At 32.0% G+C, this 25,942-nt stretch overlaps 3 protein-coding genes across 3 annotated transcripts; 1 reads left to right on the forward strand and 2 right to left on the reverse strand.

Moving 5' to 3' along the window:
* Window positions 1–293: 293 nt before the first annotated feature.
* LOC148277673 (pancreatic lipase-related protein 3-like) lies at window positions 294–10,857 on the reverse strand. The gene is made up of 6 exons (XM_088232547.1): window positions 10,776–10,857; window positions 6,386–6,446; window positions 6,113–6,252; window positions 4,082–4,327; window positions 1,341–1,677; window positions 294–422 (listed from the first exon to the last, which is right to left on the reverse strand). The coding sequence occupies exons 1-6, from the start codon at window positions 10,819–10,821 to the stop codon at window positions 368–370; spliced, it is 885 nt and encodes a 294-aa protein (XP_088088673.1). The 5' UTR covers window positions 10,822–10,857; the 3' UTR covers window positions 294–367.
* A 3,090-nt stretch (window positions 10,858–13,947) lies between these two features.
* LOC148277674 (pancreatic lipase-related protein 2-like) lies at window positions 13,948–16,985 on the forward strand. Its single transcript, XM_088232543.1, has 6 exons — window positions 13,948–14,002; window positions 14,484–14,559; window positions 14,642–14,781; window positions 14,876–15,121; window positions 15,643–15,976; window positions 16,869–16,985. Exons 1-6 carry the CDS (start codon window positions 13,960–13,962, stop codon window positions 16,921–16,923), a joined length of 894 nt encoding a protein of 297 aa, XP_088088669.1. The 5' UTR covers window positions 13,948–13,959; the 3' UTR covers window positions 16,924–16,985.
* Window positions 16,986–21,358: 4,373 nt separating this feature from the next.
* Window positions 21,359–24,953, reverse strand: LOC148277675 (pancreatic lipase-related protein 2-like). The gene is made up of 6 exons (XM_088232545.1): window positions 24,888–24,953; window positions 23,787–23,862; window positions 23,565–23,704; window positions 23,225–23,470; window positions 22,371–22,704; window positions 21,359–21,502 (listed from the first exon to the last, which is right to left on the reverse strand). Exons 1-6 carry the CDS (start codon window positions 24,928–24,930, stop codon window positions 21,448–21,450), a joined length of 894 nt encoding a protein of 297 aa, XP_088088671.1. The 5' UTR covers window positions 24,931–24,953; the 3' UTR covers window positions 21,359–21,447.
* Window positions 24,954–25,942: the final 989 nt, after the last annotated feature.

Here is a 25,942-nt window from a genome sequence, read left to right on the forward strand (position 1 = left end):
GTAAGGCTCGGTTGCCGACGGATAATCCGCCACGGAATATGTATTGTGGCTGCTCGTTTGGTTGTGAATATCCCGCGAGGGAAATATGGCGGCGGAATTTTCGCTGAGTGTGGCGTTAGCCGTAGGATGATTGTTAAAACTTGTATCCATCTTCTTACTGTGGATAATTGATGTATCGCCATTTTTGTGAAAATCACCTCAAGGGCGCATTATTTATAATAAGACGATCAAGTGTTTTAAATAATGATTTTATTTATTTATTGGGAAAAATTATAAATAATATAGAAATGGCGTTGTATACACAGATTTTTTATTAAAAGTTTATTACATTAGAATTGTTGATTTGATCGCTGGAAGTGAACATTTTTTATCCTTGAGCATATGGTGAGACGGCATTTGTTTGTAGGAAGTAAACACCAGATCTGGAAAAAAAAGCACAAATTAAGAAAGATATATTATTTTCAATTCCATATTAAGGTACACCAGAATATATATTAAATAAAAGAGACAATATAATAAATGAAAATACAGGTCCAGCAATGTTTTGAGTATGTCCAAATGTTTGCAGACAGGTTGGATTTTCTCCCTAGGAAGTTATCTAGATAAACATTTGTTGCAACAGAGAGGGAAAACATTTTTGAGAAGGGAATATGGCTGTCTAGGCATTTACAGGGCTTATGACCTATCATTGGCTGGTTTAGAGTAGGGGAGAAAATCCAGCCTGTCTGCAAACATTTGGACATACTCAAAACATTATTGAATCAACTAACTGGTAAAAGAAAAAGTATTAAATTGGAGAAATAGTTTTCAGGCGTTGCCTAGTAGGTGAATTGGTTCAGCCGGATGAATCTCACCCACATGATAAAGGTTTCAGCTTTTTTACTTCACAAAAGTCAACAGATGGAAGAGTCGAGGAAACTAGGATGTTTAAACATAGGCAGAATGGTGAATGTTACACAGTGTGTAAAGTGGCCACTTAAACCAGCCAATGACAGGTCATAAGCTCTGTAAATGTCTGGACTTCCATATTTCCTTCTCAAAAATGTTTACTTCTCTGTTGTAACAAATTCAGAAAAATACAGGTAATTACTACCAGTTTGTGTTTAACTGTGAAATGATTTTAATTTTCATTGTATGGTTATTTAAAACTTTCTCAAATGGCGATAAGATGTAGGTATTTGATGGCCTTTTTATTACTTTGTACAGTTTAAACATTATACTTATTGAATGTGAAAAACACACAGTTTGATAAAAGTTGTGAATTAATATAAAAATGTGGATAGCACTTAATATATAATTGAAACCGATGTTTTCTGAAATTAAATAATACAATGGCTTACATAGTTTTTGCAGCACCAGTCCCTCCCATTACGGCACTGCTGGAGTTAGCACAGTTTCCAGAGACCATCTCCGCATAGTTGTTGCACTTCTGGGCGATAAATTGATCGGATAGTAAAGACTCCTCGAAGAACAGCATGGCTCTCATGTGGTCACAGTTGTTGTTGTTATTGCAGCCAGGGTTAGTAGCTCCTCCATTGGGATAGAAATCCGCAGTTCCAGTTGGAAGGATGAGCGCGTGGTAGGCAGTGTTAGTATGAATCACCTCAACGTACTTAGCGTCCCCAGCGTTCACCTTGTCGGGGGAATCTTCCCAAAATTTCTTAGATGGATCCAAAGCTGAAATATTGAAGTGTTTACTTATCTCAAAAAATACATTTGTCTATGTAGTTGGATCGATTGTCACTATAGTCCGCATGATTAATTATCTGTTTTTTACACGAAAAAGTGGGGATCAAGAAATCACGTGTGATGCAGTTAGTGAGGGGTTTTCAGAAGACTTTTTTTTATTCATAAAAAGCTCCCTTCACTTATACGAATACGTTTTCGAGGTATTGTGGCCTCTTCAGATTTACACATTAAAAAATTACATTTTAAAAATATTTTTATATTCGCGTTTTTTAGGATTTACATCTCTACTCTATGACCGTCAGTGCACCTCAGTATATGCAGAGTGGCCGGAGAAGTGACGTCCGAAGGCAAAATGAATGTGCCTCATATTTAGGGGTATCCGAATCACCCCCATGTGTGTTTCGCAATTTTACATAGTTTTCGTGTTGCATGATTTTTTAAATAGGTTATTTATGAAAATTTACGTTTTTTTTTTTTTAAACGTGAAAAGTTGTTTCGTTATTTTTTTTGTAACTTATTAATTAAATAAATTGTACTTATTTGCATAAATAAATTAGCTTTGTAACATTAATGGAAGCTACAAAAATTTTGATCAAAATGCAAAATTTAAGTTCGAGCAAGTCAACTTGAACTTTCAACTTAAAATTTAAAATATAAAAAGGTAATGATTTAATTTCTGAATAACTTTGAAAACTAAAAACTTAAATATTCCATTTTTAAATTTATTTCACCAGAGAAGGAAAACATTTTTGATCAGGGAATATGGAAGTCTAGGCATTTACTACCTGGAAAAAGAAGAAGTATAAAAATGGAAAAATTTGACACAAAAGTCAACAGATGGAAGAGTTGAGGAAATGTGGATGTTCAAACATGGGCAGAATGGTGAATGTTACAGTGTGTAAAGTGGCCACTTAAACCAGCCAATTACAGGTCATAAGCCCTGTAAATGCCTAGACTTCCATATTCCCTTCTCAAAAATCTTTTCCCTCTCTGTTGAAATAAATTTTAATATGAATAACTCCCTAGGGAGGAAATCCAGCCAGTCTGCAAGCATTTGGACATACTCAAACATTGTTAAATTCTCCATTTTAGGTCAAAAATTTTGTAGCTTTCACTAATGTTACAAAAACTAATTAGTTTATGCGAAAAAATCGAAAAAATCGAAAAAACCTTCCACAAATTAAAAAAAAAAGTTCAAAACCTTTTCAAACACCCATTAAAAACATCATAACTCGAAAACTACGCAAAATCCTGGAACATACATGGGGTGATTCGAATCTCCCTCCAAATGAAGCACCTACATTTTACCTTTGGACCTCACTTCTCCGGCGACCTGTATAGTTTGTCTATCACCAACAATCTAACTTTCCCAACCTTTTTTTTATTGAAAAATTCATTTTAGATACAATTTAATTCAGTGCCTTTTTTTGAAAACACCGGTAAGGCGAGATTTAATTGACCAGTAAACCGCCACTAAAAATGTACAAGTTGCGAAGGCAAAAGAAATGTATAGCTTATAAATAAACACGAATGTAAGTTTAATAAAATAGCTAATTGAAAAAGTGGTAATAGTTTCGTAAACTGATCAGTCATTAAAAAAAGTCCAATAAACAGAAAAATTCTCGCAATCTTTTAAGTTAAACATATAACGAATAAATCAAATTCGTGAACCATGACAGGCTTCGGATTCGGACAGGCATCGTGGCGCAGTTGGTCAGACGGCCGACTGTGAAACTGGCGTCGCGGGTTCGATTCCCGCCAGTTGCAAGAAAAAAATCCATGAAAGATTTTTTTCTCAATTGGTCTGGGTGTTTTGGTGAATTTTTCATTTACCTCCTTCCATATGCCCTCTTTCCCACCTGCTGACAAGCCTCTAGAATAGAGGCTTATCGGGTTATTCCTTTTAAATAATAATAAAAAAAAATAAAAAAAATATGCATCTTTTACTAATTTGTGATTAGACCAAAGTATATCGCTTTAATGAAATTTTATCAACTACCTTTGGTTTAAAATCTTCTCCTTATATTGCTTTTTCAAATTTTAAAGATTACTTGCTATATCTGTTATTTTTACTTTTTTCACTGCTGCATACATACTTTAAAATAACTTTTTTTACTTTCATTTTAATTTTTAAACAACTTCCATTTATGTTTTTTTTCCTTCTCTTTTTTGTAAGTTCATTGATAACCATACATATAATTATTATATAATATGGAAACTTCACTGGTCCAATGGAGTTAAGTCTAACTGTGTTAAACATAAAACCATGTAACCGTACTGTATGTTTCCTGAATAAAAGAAAATTAAAAATTAAAAAAAATAAAAAAATACTTTAAAATGTAGCGCAAAGAAGTTTGATAACATTTACATTTTTGATCAATTGAATGAGTACCTGTGAGGACTTCCACTCGTCCCAAAGTGCTGCTTCTACCAATCCAGCCAGAGACATGGCAGCCCAGGCTGTGTCCTGCGAGGTGGACTTGGCTGTAGCGCATTCCTAGGGTATTGAGCCAGTCCAAAAAGGAGCCGACGAATTTCCCTACAAAGGGCGCGTTGGAGACCACTACAGACTCTTCACCCACTGTACCCTTCGTCCAGTCTACCAGAATTACATTAAAGTCTCCCACGTTCAAGAACGCTGCAAAAGGACACAGATATATGAATACAAATTACCACTATCGACATCACCTTTCCTCACTGAATGGTGCAAAGGGCACTGCGTTGGTACACCAGTTGCAGTGTATCTTGATATATTTTGTTACATGCAGTTAAGATGATCAGATTTACGCTTCAGGTGCCAGTCCAGGGATTATAGAATATTTATGTGCAAAAACAAATTTTAAAATAAATATTTCATTTCGACCATGTCAGGGATTAAACCTTAGATCTCTTGCGCGGCGTGGTAGACAAACGGGCTGACCACTACGGCACGAGACAGACATGGAAAGTCTAAAAGGGTCGTGTAGGAGCTAGATGAATAGAATAGAAAATGCAATGTTTCCTCCAAACCAGGGTTCGAAGAATTTATGTCATGATATATATAACATGATATTTATTACAACTTAAACTTTGCCAGGATTCCCAACGGCTCCATAAAGCCGCGTTTGTTACGCATTGTGGACTGGAATGAGGATTCACTCGTAGCAAGGCAAATAAAATAAAACAGCAGGTCTAGACCAAAAAAATATCATCCTTTGGTTTGGTTCAGTCCAAACTTAAAGATACACTGGTTAGTAAATATTTCACCCACACCATTAAGCCGAACATGGATTTAAATTGGGTTTGGGAGGCATGGGTCACATTATCACATATCGTTGTCCATCTTTCAAAAAGGCGTATCTCGTTTTTTGTCGAAATTGAGTTATGAATATTTTAATAAAAATGAATTTATATTTATGGACTAAATGGGCATCATACTGTCTTAACATAATTAAAAAACCCAGCAAAATACAGCGATATTATTTTTAAAGGCGAATTTATTCCAAGCAAATTCTTAAAAAATCGTCTCATAAATTAATGAAGATGGACGACGATATACTACTAAAGATTCTTCGTCGTTTAATAATATTCCAATAGTTTTAACTTGCTAAGAGATTGCTTCCAGTTTTATATTTTGTAACTTTCCTTGTTTGATCATTGAGATAATATAAAGAGATAACACTCCATACAAATCTGAGGTAAAAAGTCGTCCAGAAAGGGCCGGAATTGACCAGCGGAGATAGCAAGTATCGTCACGTCAACTTTGACAAGCAAAACAAGTAGTACAGTAAAAAGCACGGACTGTTTACATCGGTATACTATAAGTTCTATTTAGTATGTTGCTTCCTTCCGCATACGCGTCACCTTTGTTTGTCGTTTCGCTTTACGCCCGACTAACTGAGCGGGACAGAGACAGAAGATAACTCACGAATCGTAACATATTAATAAGACGTTTTTCAACATTAAAATAGCTATTTAAAACAAGTATTGATTAAGATAAGAACATTAGCGTACAAATGGGCATTTTAGTAATTTCGGGGAGATAAGTATCTGGCGAACGCTCGCAACAGACTAAAGTCCGTTTTATCAAACATAGACCAGGCCGAAGGTGGAGGGAACATATTTCGAACGCGTATGTTTACTCTAGTTATATACCTCAATGTGTTTAATAAATATGACGGATGCATAGATATATTTACAACCTAATTAAACCGGATTTATATCGTTTAATTTCCTTTAGTAATACATATTATTACAAAATAAATATCACATTTCAATATAATATATATCGCGATATGTATCCGATATCTGGATATTTATATTATGTAAATATTAACATCATGATATTCTCGAATTCTGCAACAAACCAATAAATTTAATTTATTGTGGGAATAAGCATGGTAAGCGAAATTAAACGGAATGAATATCTTAACTATAAGGTTACCTTTGACAAGCGAATCGTATTTGCTTTGATTTGTCCATCCATGGGAGAACACTTTTACAGGCTTTTCTAATTGGAAATTTGAAAGCAAGAGGTCTTCAAGATCTCCAAATTTTAGTACTCTTGGCGTCGTTGGATTCTTCCTATGGTAAAAAAATTATAAGAAGTATTTACAACATTAATATTCATACAACATTTGAGAAAATATAAATAAAATATACAGAGTACTTCTTTTAAATAGACTACGGATTCGTTAAGTAATTTTTTAAATCTTACCTGGTGTAGAGGTTAAGAACCACGTCATTTTCCGCTACAAATTTGCTGTTATTTGCAAAAGCTGAAAATATTCAAAGCGTTTGTTACTTTATGTACCTATTTACGATATTAAGTTGAATCAAAATAAAATATTAAACAATATTTTAAGTTTGTAATTTTTTTTGTAAACAAAGACTGGATTCAACTCCCTGGGGAGCTGTTAATATTAACATATTACAACAGAGATAAAGACAATTTTAGAGAAAGTAATATGGAAGTCTAAACATTTACAGGGCTTATGACCTGTCATTTACTGATTTAAGTGGCCACTTTACCCACTGTATCATTCACCATTCTACCCATATTTGAGCATCTATATTCCTTCAATTCTTTCATCTTTCTCCACAGGGAGTTGAATTCAGTCCTTCTTTACAAAAATTTGGACAAACTCAAAATATTGTTGATAAATCCACCTGGTCCATGAAGAAGTATATTAAATTGAAAAACAATAAATTCAGGCGTTGCCTAGTATGTAGGTGAAATAATTCAATTAGATGAATCTCACCCGCATAAATTAAGGTTTCAGCTCTTTAACTTTACAAATATAAACAGATAAAAGAATTGAAGGAATACAGATGCTCAAATATAGGCAGAATGGTAAATGTTACATAGTGTGTAAAGTGGCCGCTTGAACCAGCCAATTTTTTATTTTCTTTAAAGTTTTATTTATTTTAACAAATCAGTTACATACATAATTGTATTTTTGTTCCAGCAAAGCTGAAGCTTGTCTGCGGGTTACATAACATAAAATATATATATAAGTAAGTACAGCTTGTCAATTTAGAGTTGAAAATATTAAAAATGGAACTACGAAATTCGTAGACTGGCAACACCAATATTTAATTGTGAAAAGTATCAAACACATTTTGTTAAGCGTCAGCGTACGAGTTTTCATGTGATATTGATATTTAAATTGGCTTTATGTATTTTAAAAATTTCAGTAATTATAAAAACTATTATCAACATAAATAAAACAATAAAAAGTGGCACTAGGGAGGTAATTTTTAACGTTTTTCAACGTTGTTTGGAAGAATGTAAAGCTGAAAAAATCTCAATTGATATAACTGACGTTTATGGGCGAACTTCCAAGATGACTGGTATGTATTGAAGTTTTTGGTATTTATTTTTAATTCTGTAACACTTTGAAATGATATATTGAGCACTGTTGCTTGAAAACACTTGAAAATTACTTTTTATTTGAGATTATGTTTACATGCTGTTTTGACAGTTCTCTTTAAGTATAATGACACTGTAAATGCAGAATACTGTAAACGATATATAAAAAAAATATTTTTAGTAAAAATATTTTCAGTTTTATTTGAATAATAACAATTTGAATGCATTTTATTTCAATTTTTTAAACATGTTTTATTATTTTATTTTATTTACATATATAAATACAATATTGTTGGCTCTCATAGTTATATATTTTTTAGAAATCTTTTTGCAGGTAAATCAGAAAGTACCATCAGGCGAATTGTCAAGGAGAGTGAAAAAAATGTGGGTAAATTCCAAACTCCAGGCAAAATAAGAAAGGGTCGCCATCCGAAAGCTTTAGATAATTTTGGTATCAGTGTTATTCGTCAGAAGGTACATTTTTTTATACAGTTCGAAAAGAAGTTCCCACGTTGAGAAGTTTGTTAGCTGTATTAAAAGAAGACATGGAATTTGGTGGTAGTCACAAATATCTAAGAAAAACCTTAATGTCAATTGGTTTTGTATATAAAAAATACAAGACAAACCGTGAAATTCTTTTAGAAAAAACAAATGTTGCAGCGAAGAGAGAAGCGTATTTAAAACTTATTATGGATAATAGAATGTTGCCGGAAGAGCTGAGAAAAGATATTGTTTATTTAGATGAAAGTTATATACTTTCATCTAAATGTGAAATATCATCATCTAAACCTCGTATATGTGAAACATTTAACAAAAAATTTAATATTCTTTATATATTTAACACTCCATACAATATGTACAGAAGAGAATTCATAGGCTTGATTCGTGCTCTTCATTCATAATTCGTTTAATCAAATCAAATGCAATTTTCCACTCTCACTTTCCTTCAATCATCCTTTACCACTCCTTATCAATTTCCTTCTTTTCCTTTCCACTATCTCCTTGTTTTGTCCATATTTATCTTATTTTAATATATAGTATATTTATTATTTATATAGTTTAAACTTCAAGCCGTCGTCGCTTTATTACAGTATTATTTAGTGAATACATATAATTGGATGGCAGGCTCTACTATGTATACATTTTATATACATTTTTTTTTAATATTCATATAACCTGTACATCTGTTTGTATTCGAAATAAATAAAAAAAAAAAAAAATATATACATTCTTCATATAAACTGAAAAAATGTTGGCAATCGGTGAATGTGAGTGGAGTGCGGAATGAAATTTCAAAAGGTAAAAGATGGATTATAGTGCCCGCTGGAAGCTAAAAAGGTTTCGTGCCTAATGCCTTGATTTTCAGTGGAAATAACACAAAGGAAGACTATCACTCTGAAATGAATGGGCATAATTTCAGAAAATGGGTGGTGGAAAGACTTATTCCAAATTTATCAGAACCATCTATTATTGTTATGGATAACGCACCTTATCATTCCATAATTGTTAACAAAGCACCAACATCGGCAACAAAAATGAATGATATCAAATATTGGCTGTTAGAAAATAACACCCCCTTTGATCCATCATTAAGGAAACCTTCATTGTTAATATTGGTTAGACAACACAAGCCGGAGAACATGGTCTCACCGTGGTAAAGCTTCCACCTTATCACACTGACTTGAATCCCATAGAATTAATATGGGCTTTGGCAAAACAAAAAGTTGCTCAAAGAAACACAGGAAATGGAAACAATATAAAGGAACTGACTGAAAATGCATTTCATGACATAAGCTCCGAAAACTGGAGAAATTGTTGCCAACATGTAGAAAAAAAAAAAAAAAAATTATGATGATGGAAATATTGATGACTTGATAATTCAAGTAAATAACGGTGACAGTGACACCTGTGACACGGAAGATGAAGCTGAACTCAGTCTTATAGAAGAAGATCCATTTGTGGGTGTTGAGTTTTTAGATTCTGAATCTGATTCTCAATGAGATTTAAATATGTTTTTTATATATATATATTATAAAGAAGAGTGTCCGTCGGTCTGTCCGTTTCTATTCTATACAAATCTTTAAAACACGAGGAATGTCACCGTCTACATAAAACCACCTTATATTATATTTAAAGTTACATGTTATTATTTTTTTTCTACCAACTTGTGTTAAAAAACATTAACAATTCTATCTTTACTGTATGTTTCGATAGTAAAAATATTTTTCCTATTAAGTTATGTTTGTATGTTATTTATTGTATTTTATTTAATTTTGAGATCAGTGGGTACCTATCTATATTGCAATGAAAAAATATTTTTGTGTAATTAATATTTTACAAAATTGTAGGATAAACAGCTTTACATTTCCAGCATGTGTATTGCCATTTAAACAACAGTGGCGCCCTCCCTTGTTTTCTACTCTTTATTGACAGACTGTACATAGTTTAATAATAAATGAAGAATAAAATATACATGTGTGCACACTTAAGTTTCACTTGCTGTTCTTAATAATTTTTTAACTATTTTTAAAATGAATTTAGGGTTTTTTCCTCACGATTTTCAGCTAGTATTAAATTATACAGTTTTATTTAATGGTAGTTTTATTAAATGTCGTAAGCCCTGTAGATGCCGAGACTTCTATATTACCTTCTCCAAAATATGCATTATCTCTGTTGTAATATATTAATAAGATATTAAAAAAAAACATTAACAAAGTCGTATAAAAATAGTCATTATCATTAACGTAAATACAGAACCCCAAAAAATGAGTTCACATAAATATGTGCTAATACGTGAATTTGAGAACAAAATGACATAATATCATTTAACACACAATGAAGAAAAAAGGATTTTTTAACAAAATTAATTACATTTTAGAAAGAAATAATGGGTTTGAAATGCATCTTATTAAATTGATTTGATTTATTCATATGTATTCATTATTCGGTGATTCCGCGTAAATTAGATTCATTCCGACGTTTCGGCTACCATTGTAGGAACTATTACCAGTTAACCTTAAAAACGTTGGAACGAATCCAATTTACACGGGATTAACAAAAAAATATGCATATTAATAACAGTGACCGTAAAAACCTACGAATAAATTTATTTGATAAAATAATGTTTTAATAGAGCATATGTTTTTAAAATCATAAACCTATAAAATATTTGGGATATAAAATGTTTCTAGAGCAAAATCACAAGTCAAAGTAAAAATAACATTGTTTTTCTTACCGATATTTGATGCGGCGAATAAAAAAAATATGATTACAAACTTCATTTTGAAATAATTTAATTTGATTGATGTCGCTACGAGATTGTCATCATATTTATATTGTGAATGAAAACGCTATCTTCAATACAATTATTATCAATAGATATTCCACATCTTTATTTTGATTTATCGAACCGATTAGAATTTATCGGAAGGCAACACTACAGAGTTAACAGATTAATCGTAAAATTTCCCTTGATTTAGGGAGATCGACAAATTTCCCACAACTATATGCTACATAACGGAGTGGGTGTTTCAAAGATTATATTATTAATCCGCCGCATTAATTTGTCAATAATATGCCTGTCATTAAATTTACATCTTTATACAATAAATTGACAACATTTAATCTTTGATAACAGTGAAATTTCACGTTTTTTTTACAATTTTAAATTGATAAGGGTCCATGAAATACCATCGAGTAGAAAAATAAAATAAATCTTTGCTACTTATTATTCGTTCCATTGCATTGGCCTCTATTACGTCACAATTCATTACTTTGTTTGTGACCGTTTAAATTTAAATCACGAATCTTGACCTCACAATTACTAAGGCCAAACATGCCACGTTTTTGTACGGACATAATTGGCTTATTATGTACTTTTTAAAGTTATGTATGAAAACATTTCTCTACTATATTCATTTTGATTTTGAAAATACAATCAATTTGTCTAAATCCATTTCATATATTTTTATCGGTATTCGCAATATGTGATATTTCGCTTTTATTTCATAGTATTATTATTACCCTCGAAATTTCGGTTTTATGTTCCCCGTAAATCTTAGGAGGTTTCGGATCAAATCCGATTATTGATTCTAGTATATTTAGTCTACATAAACTTTCTTTGCAAAATAAATAATGCCGGAAGAATTATTTCGTTTGCCGACGACACGGTTTTGTTATTTGAGGCTTATGACTGAAACTCTGTCTTTCAGAAAGCAAACTGTGGTATAAACTTAGTTAAACAATGGCTAGATAATAATATTTTTAAAATTAATATCGATACAACGTAATATCTGGTATAAATAATTGAACATTACCGAGCAATACGCTTAATCTAGGAATTTACTGTAATAAAACATACCAACTTCTGCCACGGGTAGATTCCATTAAATACCTTGGTATTTTCATTGATAGGAATTTACGATGGGAGGCTCAGGTCCAGTCACTAAACTCTGGGTTGAGAAAGCTGTGCCATCTATTCTGGTCTCTTAGAGACGTTCTGGATATTGGCACTCTAAGAAGTGTGTACTTTGCTTCGTTTCAATCCACTGCAACCTATGGAATAGCTGGCAGGGGGGGTTGTGCGGCATCCATTTTAAAGCCTTAATCTCACTCTTAATTTCACAGAAGTTATTATTGAGAATAATATTCCGGCGCCCTCCAACATACCCGTCAGAACAGTTGTTCCAATACATAAAGGTGCTGGATATGAGACAGCACCTAAAAGAAGCACTTACACACTTCTGGTCGAACAATAAGGAGAGGTCTCACCAAACTGTCCGTACAAGGTTTTCCCAGAGCACGAATTTTGACATACCCAAAACCTGTACGACTTTTGCTCAGATACATCTCTTAATTATCGCACCGAGAGTGTTCAATACTTTGGAAGAGCAGATTAATCTCTCAAGGACAAAAACTATTTTCCAGAGAGGAGTTAAGGACTAGATTTTCCTTAGTGGGAGGGATTTGAGTGGGAAACCCTTTGATGATTTTCTGAATGTTTGAGTTTACCGTTTACCCCATTGATGTACCATATATATTTTTTTTTTAAATTATTTTTTGTATTTCTGAACCTATATTTGTGGTGATATACTCATGTGTCTGTGTCATCTAAGACTCGTCCCATCTTAACACAGGACTTTAAGTGTAATGGATCTCAAATAATATGCAATTAACTAATATATGTAAATAAATAAATTGAATCCAACAAACTAAACTGCAGGAAAATTCCGCTTTTTTGGGTCTTAATATTAGTATAAAAAAGACCTAGATAATGTGGAACAAATCCTGTCCTGACTCTGATCACCCTCTCTATAATAAAAGGTAGAAGATCAAAAAAGTTGACATCCTTAAATACTGGAGAGTTCACATAGCTGAAGATAGAGGGGCAAGCAGCTCGTAACCCGCGTAGGAATTGCTGGAGCAAATTTTTTGCACGATGCCGACACGGGATTGACGTCGAAGGAGGCTAGAGTGCCGGCTAGCGCGAGGGTCTCCTGGAGGCGTCTGCATTTTTTAAATACATTTATTCTGCTTGAGTAAAAAAAGGTTTTAGGCGTATATATTGTTGTGCTATATTTAGTTATAAAGGTGTTAAACTTGCTTTGTTTCTTTGTTGTTCTCAATATGTGTTATTTTTTAAATGTTAATATTATTTATGTCCCGAATTGAGTTTTTGTAACTCCTGGGAATGTAATTCAACGTATTATACTTGTAAAATAATTTGTATTATATGATTTATAAATAAAATAAAAAAATAAAAAATATTGGTATGGAGTAAAACGTTAATATTAGGGAGGTCTGATGGGAATTCAGGATAATAACAATTTATTGCACATCTAAAAGAAAAAAGATCTATTTCTTTCTCTTTATATGACATTCGGGCTTGGTAGGTGGACATTGATTCTGTACAAGTGCGAACCGTCGCAGCAGTGTCCAATCAATGTGCATTCTACATACAGAGGTCACTTTTGAGAACCAAGGCTTTTCCGTAACATTTGGTTTCTCTTCTTTTCGAACGAAAGTGATAGAAACCCTTCGGTATCCAGGCGTGATAAAAAAGTGTCTAGGGGATAGGACATTTGAATCATTTGAAGCAAATATCCAAGCCACGGAAAAAGCGCAATCTTATTAAGTCTGCTCATTGATTTTTTCGATATTATGTTCGTACTCGTATATAACAGGTATATAATCATACTGATGATGTCATCTTTTTCGGTTATAAGTAGCTACCGTGCGATAAGTACATGGATCAAAAACTTGTCGATTAATCTATAAATAATAATATCAGATTACAAATAGTTATCATAAAATCTCACCTTAAAAACCCCAACTAACACAGTGTCGTTTGATAACGGTACACAAGTATAAAATAACAAACGTTTGAAATATTTATTCAGTAGAAAACAATTACTGTCAACATGAATTATTTCGTCATTACTGTATTTGTCAGTTTGGCATTTGGTGAGTTTTCACCAGAGATATATTATTTGTTTATACCTGTTAATTGGTACACACGTCATTAATTTATTTATTAAGTGTTTATTAATAATTTGTAAAATATTTCAATGTTTTAAGTGCACAATAAATGATTTTTAATAATTCCGATATGTTGAAAACATATTTTGAAATATTTAAAATCAAATTATGCCAATGTACTTTAGTTTAGTTAATAACTTTTGTGCAAAGCTCAATTAAGACAATTTAATTGTTTTTTTTAAATGAAATGATTCCAACACAAAAGTAACGATTGTCAATGGTACCTCGTTGCTATATGCATACCATTTAACGTTTAAATAACACATTTTTTTAGTTGTATGATATTGATATGGGCACAATTCAATTTGATAATAATATCAACATTTGTTCAACGTTGAACATTGATAGATATCTTCTATAATTATTTTCTTAAACAACTCTTTAAATATTAATAAACTTGTTTCAGTCAGTGGAAATCTTTCCACTCCAACAAATGGAAGATTTGTGGCCGAGACTGATGTTATCCTTAATCTCTTCACCAGGTAATTCATGTTTGAAACGATCAGTATATGATAAAATGATTTTAAAAAAAATCTGTACTTAAGATGATGCATTTATTCACAGAAATAACCCGACCACAGCTCAGATTTTAAAGAATGGAGATCTAGAAAACCTTAAAGCCAGTAATTTCCAATTAGACAAGCCACTCAAAATTTTCACCCATGGATGGATCAAGAGCGCTGAAAGCCCTGAAACTGCTTCTTGTAAATACATGTTTAATTAAATATTTTATTTATTTAGAGCTACTCGATATTTTTACTATTCTTGTTTGCATACTTTTATGTTTTTCTATTACAGCTTTCTTGGCTGCTGGGGATTATAACGTGATTATTGTGGACTGGACCAAAGGAGCAGTTTCCGTAGAGTCCGAGATGGTGGCTAATGTTCCATTTGTTGGAAACTTTGTCGCCAGCTTCATTGATTGGGTTTCTACCCTCGGCCTGCCTCATAGCAAGGTGCACATTGTAGGAGTCAGCGTTGGAAGCCACGTAGCAGCAGCCAGTAGCAGAAGCTGCAAACTGGGAGTTGTGGAGGTTGTTACGGGTAAGTTCTATGAACGAAAAAATTGTTATGCATTTTTAAGCCTTTTCATGAGTAAACTTTTAGATGAATAAAGAACACTAACAAACACAAATATATCACAAAAAAAAACGATATTGGGTACAATCACGTAGAATAAATTTTATAAGGTATAAATAATAATATTTACTTTACTTTTCAAAAAGATGAAATAAAGAAACATGTTATTTTTTTTTAAATACATCAAAAACCTTTTAACAACAAAAATCAACCACTGAAACAGTACAAAACCTACAAACAGCAAAATCAAAGTTTTGTAGCAATTACAACAAACCACGATAAAAATTTGGAAATAAACAGGCAAAAAAAATATCGAAAATCATTTTTCACTTACAAATATTATGCAACTGAATTTGAATTTAAAATTCCATCCTTAATTTAAACCAAAACTGTTTTTTTCTCTCTTGTGGCATAGTTTGGCACACGGGATATAGATGGATTAATAATAATCTCCATTTCGTTATTAATTTTTTTTTTCGTCGTAGGGTGTGATCCATCCAAAAAGTTCTGGGAAGGAACCGCTAACAATATCAGCCCAAAAGATGCGAAATACGTTGAGCTCATCCACACCAACACCGCTCAACATGGCCTGATATACCCCGCCGGAACAGCAGATTTCTATCCCAATGGTGGAGCTCACAATCCCGGCTGCAGTGACAACCTGTGCGACCACGGCAGGTCCCATAACTTCTTCTTGGACTCACTGGATCACCAGAAGTTCGTTTCTCAAAAATGCAACAGCTATGATGAGGTAGTCAATGGAACATGTGCCAATATTGGAACTTCTTACATGGGTGGAACAGGTGTTGCTAAAAATATGTAAGTATCTGATAATTGTTTATTTATAATAACAATATAATGCAACCTCCTTAGGATGATGGTTGAGATGTGGACCTCACGCAAGTGGTTTCATTCCCAGTGAGATCAAGTCTAGGTGTTCTGTTTTATAATCCACTAATGTATGGATATTTCCATTTTTTAATGTATATTTTAAGATGATTTATCTTAGAAGAAAAATGCCTTAGTGGAAAAAATATCCTTGATAATTTAAAATTATGTTTTGCTAAATTTAGTGATTGTTTAAACAAATTCCAGGGGTGTTATTCTGAATTTTCGGGGATAAAGAGTGTTTCATCAGTGTTTTTTTTAATGCGATTAGACTTTACTTCATGGCCACACTGATAATTGAACGTCTAATTGCGTAAAATAAACAGTTTTATAATTTTTTTTTTTTTAAAGTTCGACATTATAAAACTGTTCGAAACCGGTAAAAACCAATAGGGTTGGGTCGAATCAACCTGATTAAGTGTTCTGGGTAATGATTTAGGTCGCAATAATGTTTTAAATAATCATCGTCATCTTTGGTTACACATGTTTGTATTTATTTTCCGTAATTTGACGTTTAATTATCAGTGTGGCTATATATGAAGCAAATACCCACCATTGTTGACTGTATGTTTCTATAAAATAAATAATGAATAAATAAAGTGTAGTCGTATGCAAAAAAAAAATCCCCACCATATACAATAGAAATCTTCTCTACCCCCGCAAGAAGATTTAAAATAGCATCTCTGAACTTAAATATTAAATAAAACATTGTTAATTATTTGTAAATATATACCTATAGAATACAACAAGTATGAAAACATCTTCCATTATTGCGCCTTGTTTGTTAGAACTTCTAATAATATTATTTTTCATTTGTTTTCAGCTCTGGAGTGTACTATTTGACCACCAATGCCGAAAAACCATATTACAAAGGATAAACGCATATAATAAATTAATAAGTAAATCTCATGTAATCATTTCCAAATAAAAAAAAACTCAAAACTAATTAACGACTTTATTTTAAAAATGAGTTTTCATTCATTCTGTTTTCAAGCTTGGTTAAAATTTTCATATTGATATTATATTTAGTTATTGTTTGCATTATAAAAATCATAATGGTTGAATCTAGACATTTTATGGTAAAATATTTTTTTCTATGAATGAATGAGAATTGAGCAGAACATCAATTTTGCGTTTTCTATACAAATAAAGACGAGAATAACCAGCGACTAGTCTTGTCTCGAAAGTTATGAATTCAGTCATTGGTTTTCTCAATTCGTAGTTTTCTGGGTGCACCGTCCACATATTGATGTGGACCATTTACAAGGCTTAAGACCTGGCGTTGGCTGGTTTATGTAGCCAATTTACACAGGTAACATTTACCATTCTGCCTATTTTTAAACATCCACATTCCGTTAACTCTTCCATCTGTTGACTTTTGTGAAGTAAAAGAGATGAAACTTTTGTCATGTGGGTGAGATTCATCCGGCTGACCAATTCACTTATTAGACAATGCCTATAATTTTTTTTTGCATCAAATTAAGAATTAAATAATTATTTGGGCATACTCAAATAATTGTTAATCAATTTAGCGTAAAGCTATACAAAGTATATTTTATTAAAAGTAGGAACCTACGTTGTAGCAGAATGAATAATTAAGTTTTGTAAAAAAAAAATATATTTTCACATTAGACGATGCGGTTCTTCTTGAAATGTCTGTCAGTGATCGTCAGGAAATTGTTGACAGACTGCAGTAAAACTCTGCTCATCTGGGTCTTAACATATATACCAAAAAGACTCTATGTTTATGATTATGCGCAACAAATCCTGTCCTGACCCTGATCAGCCTCTTTAATAATGGGCAGAGAATCTAGAAAGTTGACAGCTTTAAATACTTGGGAGTTCAAATAACTGAGGATGTAAGCATGTACAAAAAGTTAGCAACCCGCCTAGGAATGCCCGATGCCTGTTTTCTGTTGTCTCGGTCATAATGAAATGTCAATTATTAAACTCTTGAATGCCAGCGCTTCTATATGGGTGCGAATCGTAGCACCTTACAAAAGCTCAAAACACCAAACTTCTGAGTTTTGAGAGTAGGTGCTTGAAGATTATATTAGTCCTGAAGTGGTTCGATTTCATAGCTTACATTGAAGTCCGAGAACGGACGCAGCAGCCTCTTATAACGAGCGCCTTAAGGATGCGGCGGTGAATCTGGCTTGCACACGTGCTACGCATGGCTCAGAAGAACCTAAACCCTAGTTGCCTCTTCTTTACGAGGTGACTAGAGTGATGGCGGGCGATAAGGTCTCTCGGAGGCGTCTGGTGATGGCAACATTCTCCACTTAGGAGCGGATGTGGAAAAGAAGAACATCATATGCACAGTATACGTAACTTAATCAATTCAATTCATATTTATATTACGCATGTTCTAAATGACGTTACAAACTAACTTCATACTTCAAATCTGCGCATGCGTCGGCAATGTCCGGAGTATACATATTGTTTTCTCGCTATTTCGCTCAAATCGGGGTTTCAGCAGATATTATATTTTTCATAAAAATTCAGGGTAAAATATTGTGCAAAACAGAATACGCATGCGTAGTCAATACGAGAAAATCGTCCACTAGAGTCGATCTCGATAGATTCTTTTGACGCTAGTATTGAATATAATGTTTTAGATTGTAATTTCAGAGTTTTTAAAAAAAAAAATTAAATTTATTTTTTAACATAAGTAAACATTGTAAACTTTGAAAGTTTCAAATATTTAACAAAAACAAAAATCCCACCAAGCCACATAAAAATATTACAGATGTAATTAACAGCTGGAAAGATCAGTAATATACGTACAATCTTTTTTTTTTCAAATGTATGATATAAAATATATGAGAAATAAAAATATTCCCACATAAGCTATTTTAACAAGTAATTGGTGTAAAAAGTACTCACGAGCGAAAGCATCTCGGTCCTGCGCTACTCCGAGGCCAGGACAACTGCTTGTTGAATGTACTCGCCATAGTTATTCCTAAGAAATAATGATCAGGGCAGTGTGCCGTTATTTAATCAATAAGAATACTTATAATCCTCTACAAATGCTATAAGTTCGCAAGCACATGGGTTAGAGATACCATCATGTAAGCAATTTATGCAGAGAGCAATCATATAAGGCAAAAAATATTTTTTGCATAGGGAGATTTAGTGTACAACCATTTAGTTTTTTTGCATTTATAATAATGAATCCAAGTTTCTTTATGTTAAAAATTCATTTATTGATACATATTTCAACTTGGCAGAGTACTGCACCTATGCACATACTAAGGAACTGCCTCTGATACATACATACATAATATTAAAAAAAAAAAACTAATCATTTTTTTAAAACATTTCAAAATAATTAAAAATTTTGCTCTTGTAACGTCTCCTATCGCCATCGATCTTTAAAAGGGTTGATTCCATAGTGATTTGCTTCATCCACATAATTAGGAAATTATTATTTGTTTTGTAATTCAAACGCTTAAAATATTTGCTTTGTATATATTCATTTCTTTTTGTGTGGCAATTATAAATATGATTTCATTTAATAAGGAAAATCAGTTTTTTTTTTGTTTCAAAAGACTATTAATATTTTTTATGTATCGTATTATTAGAGAATTTGTAAACAAGATCAGAATAAACTTTACTATTCTTCTTTTCATAAATCCGTGTTGACTAATATGTTTGATATTGTTATAAATATTATCATCAACCATATTTTCAACAGTTTTAGCAAAAAATCATTATTTATTTATTGCACCATAGATTTTTCATTTAATGTCTGCTAACTTTCTTGAAAATTGGCTAGACTATAGCCGTTTCCCAAATTTATGGTATAACACCGTATTTCATAGTCAGTGAAAACAATATTGAGAGAGGCTTGGCTAGATTAAATGAACATTGCTTCTTTTTTATGGTCTAATAATTTAATAATCCAGAAGGTAGACTAAAAATCGACAGAAACATAATTTATTAAAGAATTCTGAATATTATCATTAGAATTAAACAAGACAACTGAGGTAATCATCGGGAAAGCATTTGTAGCCAAGTAACATAAATTAATATTATTTGTACTACCAATACCAATTGCTATTTCGCACGAAAGCAGACTGAAAAACGTATAAAATGCATCACAAATAGTGAAGAAATAAATAAAGTTCCTAACATATTTTTTGTTTTATTTTTCTGATATTATTTCTTTTTATCCTGAAAATATACTTACTTGTTACAATTTGTCTTGGCTTTCAATAAAATAGGTAAAATCGATTCAAAGGTAAATTACCTTTAATATTTAAAAACGTGTTATCCACTGGGTTATTACTCGTAATGCCTTAGATAATGTGATTGTGTAATTTTAAATATTCAACAACGTTTAAATCTGATATCAATAAGTATTTGAATTGAGGAAATCTAAGGTAATCGATGCATTATGAAATTTATTTTTTCCATAATATAATTATTATCTATATATTATAATATCTATATACGTAAGTTCATATTAACACACTTCAACTTCATAAGCACTTTATTTTTTATTTTTATATTTTTTTATTCTTTATTCGGATAACCAACCGCTACAATTATCGTTTAAAAAAAAAACAAAACAAATAAGCCAATTACAGGTTTTCAAAAATAGCACCACAGTATGTTCACATGTAAATAATTTAGCGCGTGTGTGTCATCGATATGTGGACGGCGCGACCACAAATCTACAAATTGAGAATTACCAATGACCGGTTTCATAGCTTTCGAGACATCTTCGAGACTGGCCACTAGTTATTCTCATTTCGTATTTGTATAGAAAACCCAAAATGGAATTTTTGTGACTTAATTATTATTATTATTTGACACTTTATATACATATAAGGGCGGGCATATTGCCTTAAGGCAATTTCTTCCTACCTACCCAAACCGTTCAGTTTGAGAAAATTATAAATACCTGGACATATTGAATCTTACAATTTTATACAAAAATTAAAAGCAAAGATTAAAAAAAAAATAATAATAACACTATACTATGAAGAGAGGACAGGGGATGGGAAGGAAAGAAGAAGGATAAAGGAGCAATTTAAATATTTAGATAGTTTTATTTCAATCTTGACTTAAATGTAAATAAAGAAGGGGCTACTACTGTGAAAGAGGATTAGGATACTATTCATTCATATAAAGAATTATAATACAATAAATTGTCAAGATTAAGGGATTATGTTTTTTATCGTACATGCAATAACTAAATAATTAATCACTATGAATATTTATTTGAACTAAGTTTTCAAAACATATTGAAATAATACTACCTATGGATTGAAGGAAAACTCGTGTTTAAAATAAAGTCATTAATTAATTTTGGAGTTTTTTTTATTTAAAAATAATGACATGAATAATATTAAATAAACAATGAAAATCGACCTATAAGTATATAATTTATACGTTTATCCTTTGTAATATGGTTTTTCGGCATTGGTGGTCAAATAGTACACCCCAGAGCTGAAAACAAATAAATAAAAAAATGTTTAGTTCTAGCAGTTTGTTGTTAAAACATGTTTTCATGTGCTATTCTGAATCTTCTCGCGGAGGTAGAGATGATTTCTTACGTATGTAAGGTGGGGATTTTTATTTTTTGCATACGACCACACAGATGATTAAACGTAAAATTACGTGAAAGAAATAGAAAGACGTGACACCCAAAATCATGATTTTCATTTAGAACATTATTGAAACCTTCAGCAAAGCCTTAAACCGAATTCGCTTTTCCCATTTTAAAACAGTTTTATAACGCCGAACGAATAACATATATAAATTATAAAACTGGTTATTTTTATGTAATTTCACGTTTAATCATCAATGTGGCTATGAAACAAAGTTTAGTCACAGGCAAAATATAAAAATTCACAAATAATCCACTCTCTACCCCCGCGTGAAGATTCAAAATAGTACCCCTGGGTAATGTTAAAACAGACATTAAATACTGCAAAATGTTTTTTAATAGCTGAATAAAATCTAAATAAAAAAAAAGGAAATATCCATACACTAGTGAATTATAAAACAGAACACCTAGGCTTGATCTCACTGGGAATGGAACACAAATAAACCACTCTCTTACCCCGCGTACAGATTCAGAATAGTGGGTAACGTTAAAACAGACATTAAATATTGCAAAATGTTTTTTAATAGCTGAATAATATCTAAATAAAAAAACATGGAAATATCCATACATTAGTGGATTATAAAACAGAACACCTAGACTTGATCTCACTGGGAATGAAACCACTTGCGTGAGGTCCACATCTCAACCATCATCCTAAGGAGGTTGCATTATATTGTTATTATAAATAAACAATTATCAGATACTTACATATTTTTAGCAACACCTGTTCCACCCATGTAAGAAGTTCCAATATTGGCACATGTTCCATTGACTACCTCATCATAGCTGTTGCATTTTTGAGAAACGAACTTCTGGTGATCTAGTGAGTCCAAGAAGAAGTTATGGGACCTGCCGTGGTCACACAGGTTGTCACTGCAGCCGGGATTGTGAGCTCCACCATTGGGATAGAAATCTGCTGTTCCGGCGGGGTATATCAGGCCATGTTGAGCGGTGTTGGTGTGGATGAGCTCAACGTATTTCGCATCTTTTGGGCTGATATTGTTAGCGGTTCCTTCCCAGAACTTTTTGGATGGATCACACCCTACGACGAAAAAAAAAATTAATAACGAAATGGAGATTATTATTAATCCATCTATATCCCGTGTGCCAAACTATGCCACAAGAGAGAAAAAAACAGTTTTGGTTTAAATTAAGGATGGAATTTTAAATTCAAATTCAGTTGCATAATATTTGTAAGTGAAAAATGATTTTCGATATTTTTTTTGCCTGTTTATTTCCAAATTTTTATCGTGGTTTGTTGTAATTGCTACAAAACTTTGATTTTGCTGTTTGTAGGTTTTGTACTGTTTCAGTGGTTGATTTTTGTTGTTAAAAGGTTTTTAATGTATTTAAAAAAAAAAAATATGTATCTTTATTTCATCTTTTTGAAAAGTAAAGTAAATATTATTATTTATACTTCATAAAATTTATTCTACGTGATTGTACCCAATATCGTTTTTTTTGTGATATGTTTGTGTTTGTTAGTGTTCTTTATTCATCTAAAAGTTTACTCATGAAAAGGCGTTAAAATGCATAACATTTTTTTCGTTCATAGAACTTACCCGTAACAACCTCCACAACTCCCAGTTTGCAGCTTCTGCTACTGGCTGCTGCCACGTGGCTTCCAACGCTGACTCCTACAATGTGCACCTTGCTATGAGGCAGGCCGAGGGTAGAAACCCAATCAATGAAGCTGGCGACAAAGTTTCCAACAAATGGAACATTAGCCACCATCTCGGACTCTACGGAAACTGCTCCTTTGGTCCAGTCCACAATAATCACGTTGTAATCCCCAGCGGCCAAGAAAGCTGTAATAGAAAAACATAAAAGTATGCAAACAAGAATAGTAAAAATATCGAGTAGCTCTAAATAAATAAAATATTTAATTAAACATGTATTTACAAGAAGCAGTTTCAGGGCTTTCAGCGCTCTTGATCCATCCATGGGTGAAAATTTTGAGTGGCTTGTCTAATTGGAAATTACTGGCTTTAAGGTTTTCTAGATCTCCATTCTTTAAAATCTGAGCTGTGGTCGGGTTATTTCTGTGAATAAATGCATCATCTTAAGTACAGATTTTTTTTAAAATCATTTTATCATATACTGATCGTTTCAAACATGAATTACCTGGTGAAGAGATTAAGGATAACATCAGTCTCGGCCACAAATCTTCCATTTGTTGGAGTGGAAAGATTTCCACTGACTGAAACAAGTTTATTAATATTCAAAGATTGATTTATGAAAATTATTAGTTAGAATATCAATCAGTGTTTAACGTTGAACAAATGCCGAAATTATTTTTATATTATAAATGCATAAATTTACTGCAACAGAGAGGGAAAACATTTTTGAGATGGAAATATTGATGTCTTGATATTTACAGGGCTGTCATTGGCTGGTTTGGGTGTGTAAAGCACAGTGTAATATTTACAAGTGAAATAATTTATCAAGATGCATCTCACACATGTCAATGAAGGCTTCAGCGCTTTTAATTCACTAAAGTCAACAGATGGATGAATTGAGGATACAAAGATGTTTAAACATAGGCAGAATTATCAATGTCACACAGTGTTTAAGGTGGCAACATAAACTAGTCAATGACAGGTAAAAATTTTGGCTTCCATATTCCTTCTCAAAAATGATTTTCTTTTATTGCAATAAATGTAGATCCTGATCTAGATCCCTAAGGAGTGCTTGTCCAGCTTGTCTATAAACATTTGGACTTACTAAAAAAATGTGAATTACAAATGTTTCAAAACATTTATTCAACAAAACGGAATTATTATTAATTATGTATCGTCTGGTTTCGGGTGCAAGTTGGGAACAAAAAATTTTCGAAAAATGTAATTTCTTAAAATACTCTTAGTATGTGTTTAAAAAGTAAATACATACATAAAAAATACAAATAAACAGAAAATATATTTTTTTGAAATATTCAACTTGCCCTTTTTTTTAATTGTTGTAGTTGATGTTGTAATCTTTAAAAGTGCAATATCTCACAACTTTCTAGTAAAATGTTAGCTATCAAATCGTTCCAGAAACCCAAAGATATTGTATGCATTTCAAACTTTAAATGCTTCTATAATTATTAATAAACACTTAAATAATGATTAGACACGTGAACCGATTAACAATATAAAGTTCGGCAGGTCAAAATATTAACGATATTAAACATTCCTACTAAAATTAAAATAATAAACAAATAATATATCTCTTGCGTAAACTCACCAAATGCCAAAGTGACAAAAACAGTAATGACGAAATAATTCATGTTGATGGTAATTGTTTTCCACATACACTGAATTATTTATTCAAACGTTCGTTATTTTATACTACTGTATTGTTACCACGTGACGTTAAGGTGAGATTTGATGATAATAATTTGTTATCCAATATTATTTATGCTCCGATTGACAAGTTTTTGGTCAATGATTTTATCGAATGGTAGCTACTTGCCATCGGAAAAGATGATATTTATTATCAATAGTATGATTAAACCTATTACATACGAATTTAATATAGATTATATCAATGAGCATACAAACCTAACAAAATTTCGCTTTTGCCATGGCTTGGATATGCGCGTCGAATGTTTTATTTGTCCTGTCCTTAATCCTTAGCCACCCCTTCATCATCCTGGATACCGAAGCGTTTATATCACCTTTTCTCTTGGTATGTGCGAAAGTAGAGCAACCAAATGTTACGGAAAAACCTCGGTTCTCTAAACAAGTTCGAGACAACCTCATGCAAATATTAAAATACACCTTTACCGTTGTTGGTGCAATGAGTGTTCTGACGAAGAGACGGGTACGTCTCGAAATCGGTAGGCCTAAAAAGTCGGTAAGTGGTTAAATACTCATATTTACTAACATTCAATAAAATGTTTGACCACAAAGTTAATGCTTTGAACATAAATAATATGATAAAATAAATAAAACAACTTTGTTTTTAACCACTAATTTTTTTTTTTTTTTTTCCATTGACCGGTTTCAAAGCAAAGAAGCTTCTTCGTCAAGGTAAACAATGGAGGCGGATTCTTTTTATAAATGTCATTTTTTCAAAACAATTATCTAATTCCCTACCATCAAACATTAAACCGGCTTTCTACACAACTAATAATATAGGAACATTGTTAAAATATCACCTAAACAAAGTCCATAAATATAATAAATCTGGGATATACCAATTAAATTGTAATGATTGCGATTCAATCTACATTGAAAAAAATAAAAGAAACTTTAATATAAGAGTAAAAGAACACTTAAGACGATTAAAAAATAATC

Source organism: Micrasema longulum, unplaced genomic scaffold (genome assembly GCF_059751315.1).
Source record: "Micrasema longulum isolate JH-2025_06_02 unplaced genomic scaffold, ASM5975131v1 h1tg000995l, whole genome shotgun sequence".
Taxonomy (NCBI): Eukaryota; Metazoa; Arthropoda; class Insecta; order Trichoptera; family Brachycentridae; genus Micrasema; species Micrasema longulum.

Excerpts from the sequence above, each read along its gene's own strand:
- LOC148277673 (XM_088232547.1), bottom strand. The coding sequence starts at position 10,821 with ATGAAGTTTGTAATCATATTTTTTTTATTCGCCGCATCAAATATCG. Across the intron at positions 6,447-10,775 it reads ATTCGCCGCATCAAATATCG|CTTTTGCAAATAACAGCAAA; the intron begins GTAAGAAAAACA and ends GAATATTTTCAG. Across the intron at positions 1,678-4,081 it reads ACGAGTGGAAGTCCTCACAG|CTTTGGATCCATCTAAGAAA; the intron begins GTACTCATTCAA and ends TCAATATTTCAG.
- LOC148277674 (XM_088232543.1), top strand. The coding sequence starts at position 13,960 with ATGAATTATTTCGTCATTACTGTATTTGTCAGTTTGGCATTTG. Across the intron at positions 14,003-14,483 it reads ATTTGTCAGTTTGGCATTTG|TCAGTGGAAATCTTTCCACT; the intron begins GTGAGTTTTCAC and ends AACTTGTTTCAG. Across the intron at positions 15,977-16,868 it reads ACAGGTGTTGCTAAAAATAT|CTCTGGAGTGTACTATTTGA; the intron begins GTAAGTATCTGA and ends ATTTGTTTTCAG.
- LOC148277675 (XM_088232545.1), bottom strand. The coding sequence starts at position 24,930 with ATGAATTATTTCGTCATTACTGTTTTTGTCACTTTGGCATTTG. Across the intron at positions 23,863-24,887 it reads TTTTGTCACTTTGGCATTTG|TCAGTGGAAATCTTTCCACT; the intron begins GTGAGTTTACGC and ends AACTTGTTTCAG. Across the intron at positions 21,503-22,370 it reads ACAGGTGTTGCTAAAAATAT|CTCTGGGGTGTACTATTTGA; the intron begins GTAAGTATCTGA and ends ATTTGTTTTCAG.